General features: G+C 27.5%; 2 protein-coding genes across 2 annotated transcripts; both read left to right on the top strand.

Moving 5' to 3' along the window:
* The first annotated feature begins 1,179 nt into the window (after positions 1-1,179).
* Positions 1,180-3,925, top strand: LOC147907246 (ejaculatory bulb-specific protein 3-like). Its single transcript, XM_087413731.1, has 2 exons — positions 1,180-2,887; positions 3,568-3,925. Exons 1-2 carry the CDS (start codon positions 2,692-2,694, stop codon positions 3,732-3,734), a joined length of 363 nt encoding a protein of 120 aa, XP_087269857.1. The 5' UTR covers positions 1,180-2,691; the 3' UTR covers positions 3,735-3,925.
* A 2,337-nt stretch (positions 3,926-6,262) lies between these two features.
* LOC105147035 (ejaculatory bulb-specific protein 3-like) lies at positions 6,263-8,674 on the top strand. The gene is made up of 2 exons (XM_011057759.2): positions 6,263-6,498; positions 8,333-8,674. The coding sequence occupies exons 1-2, from the start codon at positions 6,303-6,305 to the stop codon at positions 8,479-8,481; spliced, it is 345 nt and encodes a 114-aa protein (XP_011056061.2). The 5' UTR covers positions 6,263-6,302; the 3' UTR covers positions 8,482-8,674.
* Positions 8,675-13,218: the final 4,544 nt, after the last annotated feature.

Genomic DNA, 13,218 nt, shown 5'->3' with positions numbered 1-13,218 from the left:
ATATATTACATAGACTGCTGATTAATATTGCCAAGGCGTTTGTTTTGCAAGGACAGTTGCTACGTGTGCATCAATAATAATTTGATATTAAAACGTGACATATAGTGCCTTTATAAAAATATTATTAAAAAATTGTGAAATTAAAAATGGAATATTGTTGTTTATGTAATATTATAATAAATAAAGTATCAAAATGACAATAGTGTGCTTATAAAACGGCAAATGTTCAATTGACATTTAGTAACATTAATCAACAATTCATCTAATACACATCAGTGAACAATTATAACAAGGATTTGGACCAATAAAAATAAATTTAATTAAATAAATGAAATCCTATATTCGGTCAAAGCGGATCTTAGTGATTAATATTTCTATGTAAATTTATATATATATATATATATATATATATATATATATATATATCTGATTTTGTAAATCGCACGTTAAAATATTTTTCGATTTTAAAATGTAATCATGAACGGAAATAAAGTAGTATTATTAAATTGATTTATTAAATTGATAAGCAGTTTTTATGCTAATAAGCATCTTTATAAGAATATTAATAATCTAATTAATCTGATGTTAATGAGAACCTTAAATCTGCGAATAATTTGTTGAAAAATACTTGCCTCAGTTGGCAATGGTTTATTTATCGACACGTTCGAATAGAAGAATTGACTGCGTTCAGCAGAAAAAGGAACTTTGCAACTATTGTAATTCTTCAATATGATTAGTTTATACATTTAGATGATCCAATGATGATTTAAGGGCAAGACCAATCGTATTAAAGAATTTTACAACAGTTGCAAAACTGCTTTTTCTGCTGAACGCAACCATTTATAGAACAGTAATATATGTTGTGTTATAAAAAAAAAACTAACTGTTTTATATAATACATAATTGCATAAAGTATATTTTCCTTATTTCCGATGTACAATGTGATTCATGATATAATCGCTTGATTATCTCGATTTAATGAATGGAAAAGATTAATGCTTGCAACACATGAACAATATAATTTTTATTCGCAATCAGAGGTGTAATCGCATATTTATATATCCGGACTATATATACATTTTTCCATTTAAGGATGTTTTATACATATTTTCAAAATAATAAAATTATTTTAAAAATTATGAAAAAATTACAGATTACTCTAAATTAGATTATTTAAAAATAAAATGACAAATTTAATGACAGTTTACTATCTGGGTCATAAGTTATTTTAATAATTAATATTTTTTTTAATTTGTGCTCTAATATAGTTTATTTAAAGTGTAAATATTAAACACATTTTCCAAATTTAATTTTCTTTGCAAGGGTTATACGTGTGATATATCCTTGAGACTTGTATAATAAAAATAATTAAACAAATTGCAGAAAAATAGATATTCTTTTATTTCAAATAAAACAAGTAACGAACTCTCGAGAATGTTCATCGTTTGTGTCAATCGAATACATATACATTTCAGAAAAAAAAAAATTATTTTAAACATTGTTTTAGAGAAAACTAGTCCAAGGCTAATACAATATTTCATGCGTATGATTGCAGACAGAGAGATTCTCGAATCTCTCTATCTTATAATTAATCAATAAGCTTGAAAAATTTATCGTATGACAAAAACGTATAAATATCTCACCCTTAAGCTATGTCCAACAATCTAAGATTCGAAAAGAAATGGTTCTATTGCTACTAAATATTTGTTACAATAAATAACATCTTTGCAACAATTGTTATTTTATATTATCAAGTGTACAAATAAGTTTCCGCCATTTGACAAAAGACGGCGCCACTAGCAAGCTATGGTTAAAATTGTCTGATGTAAAACATTATATTATAAGGTTGGACATCTGTCAATAACATAACCTTGAAGTACTAGCGATTTTGTATCAGCATCATATATTTTTTTTTGTGCGAAAATGCCGAGTTTTGAGCCGAATAAGCGTCATTTGCGGGAACTTTCGATTTACTACTTTAATTTGAAGAAATCTGCAGCTGAGGCTCATCGATTGCTTGTAGAAGCATATGGTGAGGCTGCCTTAAGTAAGAGAAGTTGTCGTGAATGATTTCAAAAATTTAAGAACGGTGAATTTGATGTCGAAGACAAAGAACGTAGCGGAAGGCCGAAAGTGTACGAAGACGCGGAATTGAAAGCATTATTGAATGAAGATCGTGCCAAACGCAAAAAGAACTTGCACTTACATTTTGACTTACATCAATAAAACATTATCGTTCTTTCACAATAAATGCTTAATTTAAAACGGCGGAAACTTATTTGTACACCTAATAAATAAATAAAAGATAAAGTTATTATATACAGGAAACACTATATTATATTTATGAGAATTATTAATGCCAGAAAATTACTTGGAATTACTTGGACATTTTATGAGACTATTTTCGTTATTTGCATTGTTATTAGCTACAGAATATATATTGTATAATATCGTATAATATATATTCAAATTTCATCTAAATTTATATTATCATTTCAAATTGAAAGAATAATTTAAATATATATAACTGTCGACTTTTTCCCATTGCATTAATGAGGCAAGCTATCTTATATTATAACATTCATCTTCTGTAAATGTCAATTTTTTTATTTTATGCTAGGTATAAATAATATACGCATTTGATTGACCATTCAGTTTCTCTCACGAGTTAGTGTGAAAATAACAGAAGATATGGTTCAATTAAGCTACGTTGTGACGATTATCAGTATAACACTGTTGTGCGTTTTAGCGGAAGAATTATATTCAGATAAATATGACAACATTGATCTCACAAGTATCCTTCAAAACGATAAATTACGAATTGAATATTTCAATTGTTATTTGCAAAAGGAGTTATGTCTGACAGAAGATGCGAAGTTCTTTCGAGGTACACTTATACTCGGAGTATTCCAACGAATAAATTTTTACGACAAACTTTAATTAATTAGCAATTAAGTTGTCAACAATTTATACATATCAATAGCTTTAAACTAATTAATACTTGTATAAGAAATTTCTGGCAATAAGCATAAATAAAAATATTAAAATAAATAATGTTTTTCAATTAATTTCGAGAAAACATTTTTTCATTTGAAAAATATAAGAAAATATAAAAATTAAAAAATCAAAAAGATAAATAATTAAAGAACTAAAAAATTGCGAAAATTATAATAATAACATATTTTGAACTTTTTCTATTCTAAACTCTGACATTAAATTGCGCGAAGATTGTGTCATTCGAACGCAATTTAGATGTAGACATCCCCTATCATAGGACATTGCTTTTCATTAGAGACGAGTTCAAAGATTATTGTAACGTTTAATTTTTGGGGATAAGTTTTCTAATTTCTTAAAAATATAAAGAAAAAGGCTTATTTTTTAATTTTACTTTTGTAAAATTTGCATAAATATCGGCTTATTAAATTTTTATTGCTTCAAACTTAATTTTTCAAAATTTCACATATATACTTGTTAATTAAAACAAAGGAAAAATTAGAGAAAGAAGAAAGGAAAGAGAATTTTATGCTTACTATGAATTAAAACCAAAATATGGCAATTTGATTTTAGGAATTGCGAATGAATCTATCCAAACCAAATGTAAGAAATGTACTGAAAAACAAAAGGAACTACTACTTATGCTGCAGAATTGGTTTGTAGAAAATGAACCTGAACAATGGGAAATGATACTTGCAAAGGCTAGTGAGGATACGAAAAAAAAGAATGCTAGTAGATAATTGCTCAACAAGGACAGCACGGCAAGAATAGAAAATGTTAATCATTTATAAAATTACTTAATATTTGAAATTACTAAATATTTGAAAACACCTTTTTAAAAAAGATAGAATATTTTTAGATACTATAATTATTGATATAATTTGTACTTATGTTATTATGCAATAAAATAAAATGTAAAAGTGCATTTAAATCAATTTTTTTCTTAAAAATCATAACTATTAATCTTTTCGATACAAATTAAATCGTTTATGCGATTGTGAAATAATATATGTAGACTGTGCGCTGTCTATTTTAAATAATCTTAATATTTATATTCGCTCAGAAAGAGAACGCGATATTGAAAAGTAATAGCCTTTTTAACTCGTTTTGTGTTAAGAGGCAGGACTATTTAATATTATCATATTATTATCCCCATTACTAATATTTTAAAGAAAGGTCAATACACACCAAGCTCTTTCTCTCTTTCTAAATCAACACAGACAATTTTATTGGAATGCTCGGTCCACATATCTATTGCGTCCGCATTTTTATTTAATCTAATGATATGTATAATGCTAATATTTTTATTTAATAAATGTGAATGTGAACCGCTTACTGATTTCTTTAATATGATTGATTCTTGTTTTTAGTTCTTCACTCTAACAGTAGGTATAGAAACTAAATACAATATAATAAAGAATAATTGAGCGCTTATTGAACAGCTGTTTCTGCTAAATTCTCTCACAATCAGTCATATTAAAATATACTCAAATATATTCAAATGATATTCTATTTCTTATTGTTATATAAAAAGAAATTATTATTTAAATTTATTTATATGTCGTATCAATCGTATTGCTATTTCATTTTGAAAACCATTAGATATTTAAAACCCACCCTGTACATAACAGTTTATTATATTAATGTAATATTTATAATTTAGATTGTTTGTACTTTTATTTAATTTATGTGTACTGCTAAATTTAAAGAAATTAATCATTTGTCTAAAACTCGAGCTAGAGTACATAATACCTAATTAATAAATAATACAGCTTGCACGTGCCGTAAAGAAACTGCAACAGAAATATTAAATAATTAACGAAGAATTAAAGAAGATTATCAAAAAGAAAGAAATTAAGATAGCCCAGACAGAAAAAATGCGGTAAGAAGCCTCCAAACGTAACGTGTGAAGGAAAAATTGAGAAAAATCTTCGAAAATGTTTAAAATGCACGATCGTTAAAAATAAATAATCATTCCAACGTTATTCTTTTTCCTATTCTATAGGCGTTAAGAACTAGCTTTTGATTTCCCTATTATAACTTTCTTCTTCAATTTTCCTCCTGTAGTAAATTTTTCGCATCTTCATCTCTTCGGATAAATCTTATCATCTCGTGAATCACTGCATCTTCTTTATGGCACATGCAAGAGACAGTGCATATTGCGCGAAGTGATAATTTACTACATCAACGCGACTGATAATGAGATCGTTGCGAATACGACCGGCTTCTCGTATCACGTTTAACGCGTGTCTAACGTCGACGAAACCTTTATAACCACAATACTCTGCGAACCACAATAGTTTGTGTCACACCAAGTGCGTAAATCACATGGCTGATAGACGTAACGCGAGACAATCCATTTTCTGGGGCGGTATATATTTGCTCGCATCTCTCGTGCGTTAACCGTGATTAATCGGCGTTAATCGACTTATCGGCTTGCTAGATGCTAATCTCACGAGACAAGCTCGATGGTAAACGTGGCAAGAATTGGGCACGTATTGCAATGATCTCACATATCGGACCATATCCCGCGCATATGTAAGTAAATTTCAATTCAAACCCAAGAAAAAATTCCGAAAAAAATGCAATGTCCTTTGCACGTGCCGTAAAGAAGTTGCAACAGAAATATTAAATGATTAGCGAAAAATTAAAAAAGATTATCAAAAGGAAAGGAATTAAGATAACCGAGACGGAAAAAATGCTATAGAAGGGAGACGCTTTATACATAAAACGTGTAAAGGAGAAATAGAGAAGATTAAGAAGAGTCCTTCAAAGAGTCCTGACTTTTCCCAGTTTCCTTGATCAATTTTTATTTCCCTAACTTTTCCCGGTTTTCTGTGGCAATCCTGATAAGTGCAAAATTGTCTCCAGGAAATTAATATTATACTTTTTTCATTTATGTAATCAGAAAAAATGTTATGCTATAGGTATATTTCATTTATTATACTAGCTCATTTATGAGAATTACGAGTGCTTGGAAAATTTTATGTAGAAACTTTATGAAAACATATACATACTGTATTGTTAATTAGCCATATGTATTCGAATGCAAATGTTTGTATTCCGGATCGGTATGACAAAGTTGTCGCAGAAGATATCCTTCAAAATAATAGATTGCGAGATCAGTGCATTGATTACTTAGAAATAACCACAGCTCATTTTTTTATTTATAATCAGATACATTCTGTTTATAATACCATGTGTATTCATTATCTTACATATGATAATTTTTTATCTAGTGCTAAATGTATAAATAAAATGCACATTCAATCAGTATCTCATAAGTTAATGTGAAAACAGAAGAAACGATGGCTCGATTAAACTACGTCGTGACGATCATTGTTATTACACTGATTTGTGTTTTAGCGCAAGAATTGTACTCCGATCGGTATGACAAAGTTAACGCAGAAAATATTCTTCAAAATAATAGATTGCGAGATCAATACTATAATTGTTTTATGGAAAAGGCGCCATGCATAACGGCAGATGCAAAATTCTTTAAAGGTATACATACATGATTTCAACGAACAAATTTTCACGAGACTCTTTAACTCATAGACTCTTTAACCCTTCGTAGTCACATCTCTTGAAAATTTTACGTTGGTCACACAGAGGGCAAAATAATCCCAATATTTTAATTGATTGCCATATTTACAGCTTTATTTCTTTAAAATCACATAAATTACTGAACATACTTTAAACATTATAGAATATGGAATGCAGGATTTTTAAAGTTTTTATTTTAACATATTTAAAAAAATCGCAAAGGCTGACATCCAAGGAACAACACGCGGTTGAAAGTGCAAAAAGAATATTTTAAATTTTGGACAGTTTAAATCCCATTTTTAAAAAAAGACTTTAGGAATATAAAGTCTCATACCTTTTTGGGATCTTCTAGATGATCAATCCGTCATGATCACCTCCAGGTGAAAGAGTAATCAATTAGAAATTAAATATTCCTCAACAATATACATGTAGTTACAGAATAATTTATGATTGTATAAGTAAGAAACTTCTGGCAAAAAAATAACCAAAATAGTATTTCGCAGTTAATTTCGAAAGAACATATTTTCACTTGGGAAAATATACTCAATCAAAAAGATATGTAATTAAGAAATTTGAAAATTGCGAGAATTGAAATATTAACATACTTTAAGTTTTTCTTAATAACTGACACTAAAAGTGCATCAGAGAGACGCTATTTAGTGCTATTTGTGTCACTTTACTTTTAATTTTCATTCCATATAAAACGAGGATAGAATACAAATAATGCTAATAACATCCCCCCCGAACCCTAAATATTGTTCAAAGATTGTATTATTTAAATGTAACGTATATTAGATGTAGAAATAGATTAATAGATATGCAAAAGGAATATTATATATAATATAATTTGAAACCATCAAAATATTTTGTATCATTGATTTCATAATAAATATTCTCATTTCTTAAAAATATGATGGAGAAAATGTTCAATATTATTTTTTGTAAAATCATTTTTTGCAATTGATTCACTAAATATTCTTTGCTTCAATTTCAATTTTATATTCATACTTATTAATTGTAAAAAAGTTTGTTATAAAAAAGAAAGAAAGAAAGAAGAAAAGACGGAAGGAAAGGGGAAAAAGAGAATTTTATGTTTATTATAAATTAACCTTTTCTCCCCTTTATTTTTTCTCCACTTGTCATTATGGGATCATTCGTTTTTTACACTTCTATTAAAGAATTACATTGTAATGAGATGGTTTTCAATCATAATTTTACTTAGTTTCAACTTCTAGTTAATTCTACGATTAAAAAGTGAAATAACAGTAACAATTGAAACGACAGGCGCATGCAGCATGTATTTTACCGATATATGTGACGCGCAAAATTTTGCTAACAGAAGCGAGAATAAGAGAATCTAAAGGTTAAAATCTCTATAGCAAAAAAAGTTACAATATTACAATAAAATATTACAAAATTACAATAAAGTAGTGACGTGCGAATGTTCAATCAAGCAAAACAACAAATCATCTTGACATTAAACTGATGTTATAATAAATCGTAAATGATTGAAAAGTGACTTTTAATTATTATTTTGGTATCATTTTGATGTCATAATGACTGATGTTCTACTTGAGGATTTTGCTAAGTATGATATCATTATGATATTGTTATACAAATATAATAAAAATTGCATCTCATTGTAATTTTTTTTGCATCTCATTGCTATTTATGACATATACTGCTCAAAATAATAATGTGTATCACTCTGATATTTTAACAATCTGACAGTGACTTTTTTAATATGACATGTCAAGAATTCGGTTAAAAATTTTTTTTTTATTGATTTCAGAGATTATTGTAGAAGCTTTTCGATCTAAATGTGAGAAATGTACCGAAAGACAAAAAGAAATGATGAATTTAATACAGGATTGGTATAAAAAAAATAAACCTGAACAATGGAAGGCTTTTGTCACAAAGTATCAACAAGAAAAACGCTGAAATAACTAACAAGGAAAGTACGGAAAGAACCAAAAATATTAATTGTTTAAATAAAATATTATTGTTTACAACATTATTAATTTTTTTATATTTCGAAAGATCTCTTCAAAAAAGAGAAAAATTTCCGAATACTATCATTATATAGCATAATCAATTTTTGTATTACGTTATGAAATAAAATGTAAAAGTACAATGGTTTCAGCTTCATTTCATAAAAATTGTAACCATTAATATTTTCTGATATAAATTATGCTAGATTTTCTAATAAATGTAATAGATGTGGACTGCGTTCTCTGTCTTAATTGGTCTTAGTATCTTCAATCTGTTAGAAAGAGATCGCAATTAAATCTTATTAGTATCTCTCTTTAATTCGCTTTGAGTGGGAAGCGCAATAAAGAAAGCAATAAAAAGAGCAATTTAATTTTTATGTAATTATCGCCATATTTGAGTGAGAGAGAGAGAGAGAGAGAGAGAGAGAGAGCGCAATATGTATCTAATTACCTCTCTCTCTTTCTAAATTATATAACAACTTAGTAAGAATGCACAATCTAGATATTACGTCAATGTTTATAATATTCTTATCTGATAAATACATAAAAAAAGAATGACATAGTAGTTTTATATAATCAGAATGCAATAATTGTTCTTGCATGTTTATAAATATATGGTGCTAGAGCACATGTACACAATTATATAATAGTTTACTACGTTGATATATTTGTATTTTTAATTAATTTACGTTTACATGCATTGTTAAATAATTGTTAAGAAATCAACAATCTATCTAACAACACCATATATACTCGGGAAAAATGTTTCATATACAATTATATATAATTATATATAAAATTGACATATTTTATATATAATATAATTATATATAAATATATAATCTATCCGTCATATAACATTTTTTCCGGATCTACAATCTGAAATACAAAAATATCTATTAGGTGTTGGAATTAATTCGTAGCGTTTTACAAGTGATGGGAAGTACTTTCATTAATGTATTTTTTAATGCTCATGTGAAATAAATAACATTCTTTCATTAAAAAACGCTACGAATTAATTCCAACACCTAATAATTAACAAATAATATGCGCACTTTCTGCGATAAATATTTTTATGCTTGTACAAGTATTATAGATTTCTATTCTCAAAACCCCCCTATTGCATTATTCTATCATATTCGCTTTTCTATTATCACTATTTTAAAATGTCATAACTTTTTGAACATTATTTTACCGTTTTAATTTATCTATTATTATATATATATAATCTATTATATAGATATATAGATATATAGATATTTATATCTATAAAATTATTAAATTTTACTTAAATATCCTAAATCACCATAAATTACCATTAGGCGAAAGCAAAATATCCACCAGCTAATATATTAAACTACAATGTGAGAAAGACTTATAATGTCTAAATTCTAAAGTTCGTAACATATTCTCTAAAACTTGTAAGAATTTACAAATGCTTATAACTTTATACAATATCTTTGCAGATAGCTTCTTGCTAGCCGTAAGATTTACGAGAAATCATTGGATATTTACGAATTATCGTACATGGTACATATACACATAAAATTAGAAACATCAATCATAAGTTCTTATAAATCTTATGAGATCAAATTACGAGCCTTACGATTCTACTTAGAATTGATCCATTAGTTTCAAAGAGTGCTGATAATACACGCAATTATTAATTTCAGTAAATTGTAGAATACCTGCTTACTCATATTATTAGATAATAAGGAAAACAATATAATTTTTTCCTTTGAGAAGATTTTGCTTTATTATATCGGACAACGTCTACATTTAATTACAAAAATTATTATTAATTATACATTTATTATATAAGTAATCACAATCATCATATATTTAATACGACTATCAATTTTTAATTCAATTTTCCAAAAAATATTATTTCTCGTTATCTACCCGAGAAAAAATGTTTTATACATAATTATATAAAATATAATTATATATATAGTATTTTTTAATCAATTCAAATTTCTTCCCAAACAAAATGCAAACTAGAAAATAATAAATTTAAAAATAATAAATTTTTAATTTTGCAAACTAGAAAATAATAAAAATAATGTATAAAAATATATATATGTAGTATAAAACGTGATATAGCATAATTTGTGTAAATATCTTTATATGACGCGTTTTATTCGAGTAATAGTAAAAAGTCTTTACCATTAATGTTTTTCATATTTACCGACGATTAATATTTATCGACATATCTTCGACAGATAACCATATATGTATCTTCCAGTTACCATCTATTACTTTGATTCGATAGATTCTACTTTTCACCATATTGGCGAGGGTATTTCATCGTTGATCATACATCTGCGTTCAGTTTGATCACACGCTTTAAACTTTTATGCCCATTTCCACCAATATAGATTAACTTTAATCTCAGTTCAACTTACTCTTCATCCTTTTCTAGTTCTAAAAATTAAAAAAAGATGAAGAGTAAGTTGAACCGAAATTAAAGTTAATCTACATTGGTGGAAACAAGCATTAGTGAATTCGATTACTGAATCAGGACATATATTAAAAGCTGCTTTATATATTAGGTGTTGGAATTAATTCGTAGCGTTTTACAAGTGATGGGAAGTACTTTCATTAATGTATTTTTTAATGCTCATGTGAAATAAATAACATTCTTTCATTAAAAACGCTACGAATTAATTCCAACACCTAATAAAATATCTTAATATACAGTAATTATACAATATAATCAACTTCGACAATTAATTGATACATATATATTTTGTTAAATAATGTAATAATATCATTAGTAGATAGTCAATCATTTAAAATATTTATATACTTTTACATTTGAATTTTGCCAATTTCATGCATACAGGATGGTCCACTTAAATCGATTCTGAAATATCAAATATCTCACTTATTTTTGATGATGTAAAAAATGTTTAAACCAAAGTGGAACGATTTCGAGAGGGATGTATTTTAGTCAATTTGCTTTTATTCTAGGTGGAGACATCAAAAAAATATGGAGATCACCTCCACTTTTTTAAATAGAATTGTACAATTTTTTTACACAATATGATTCCTTTTACTATTCTGCATATAAAAAAGGATTAGACTAATTCTATAATGTGCTTTTTGTTTTCTGTTTCTTGCTGTTTGTTTCTTGTCTTATTGATCAAAAAGGCAAGAGACAGAGACAAACAGCAAGAAACAAAGAATACATTATAGAATTAGCCTTTAGATAGGTAGAGGTATCAAAAAACCAATAATTTTGAGATATTTTATACTTTATTCCGATACATATTGACATAAATAAAAATATTAAATAATTCATAAACTATTAATTTTTTTATAATCGTAATTTTCATTAATACTTTAATGAAAAGAATAAAAGATGAATAAATTGGTGTAAAGAAAACAAATTGCTTTAAACAAATTTTATGCAAAATCGATAATTTTTTAAATAAGCATTTATGTGTTTCCTTTCCATCAACTGATTCATTTCATTATTCTTTTCATTAAAGTATTAAGGGTCTATAGGTCATGGAATCTTAAGTCGTAAGAAACCAACCAATCACAATCGAATATAAGAAGAATACTCGATTAGAATTGGTCAGTTTTCTACGACTTAAGACTCCACGACCGTCTACGACTTCTATGTAGAGGACCCTTTGACAATTATTAAAAAATTAATAGTTTACGAATTATTTAATATTTTATGTCAATATGTGCCGGAATAAAGTATAAAATATCTCGTAAACTATTGGTTTTCTTGATATCTCTATCTTAATTATTTTTATATGCAGATTAATTAAAGGAATCATAGTATATAAAAAAATTATACAATTCCATTTTAAAAAGTGGAGGTGACCTTCATATCTTTTGGCGCCTCCACTTAGAATAAAAGCAAATTGACCAAAATATGTCCCCCTTGAAACCGTTCATTCATTTGAAACATTTTTTTATATCAAAAATAAGTGAGATATTTTTGTTCGATTTAATGGATCATCCTGTATAACACCTTTTAGTATGCACTGATCTAGTGTGCAGCAAGTAACCGAATTCACTATTAATTCTATCTTTATTACATATGGAAGAAAAAAATGATAAAATGAAGCCGACAGCGCGTGAGCAGCCAAAAGTCTTTTCATGCTGACGCTCATTTTCAGCGTCAAAATAGATGTAATCAAAATTGATGCTTGATATTCGTCAATTTCTATTACATGACTTATTTTGACGCCGAAAAAGAACATCGAGCATCAGCATGAAAAGGTACCTAAATGAAAGCAGCCATATAATAAATTTTTAGCGCGCCAACACTGTACAATTCATCAGAGACATGGATGACAATCATCAACAACGCAGCCAATTTTACAGATTATATACATGTACCTGGTAATACTCGAGTTTTCATCGTGCTGTCGATGTACCTGGTCGAGAAAGTGATGAGAATAAGCGTAGAGAACAATCCAGATTCCCAACCCACCAAAAACTGCTTCTCCGAGATCCTCGCCATTAGCTCGGTATTATTAGCACACAACAGCAATCGCAATCAATGTTTTATACATCACGACGATCGAACGACGTTTTACAAAACACTCGCGATCACTATTTGCGTCTACGAGTCCCCTTTTTTCGGACAATAATTACCACGAGAAATACGAAATGTCCTCCCGCCTTCCGACTTCGATGTATCCCGCAACAAACAACTGAATAA

This window comes from Acromyrmex echinatior, chromosome 15, assembly GCF_024713525.1.
Source record: "Acromyrmex echinatior isolate Ae372 chromosome 15, ASM2471352v2, whole genome shotgun sequence".
In the NCBI taxonomy this organism is placed as follows: domain Eukaryota; kingdom Metazoa; phylum Arthropoda; class Insecta; order Hymenoptera; family Formicidae; genus Acromyrmex; species Acromyrmex echinatior.
This window is presented reverse-complemented; position numbering and strand designations above follow the sequence as displayed.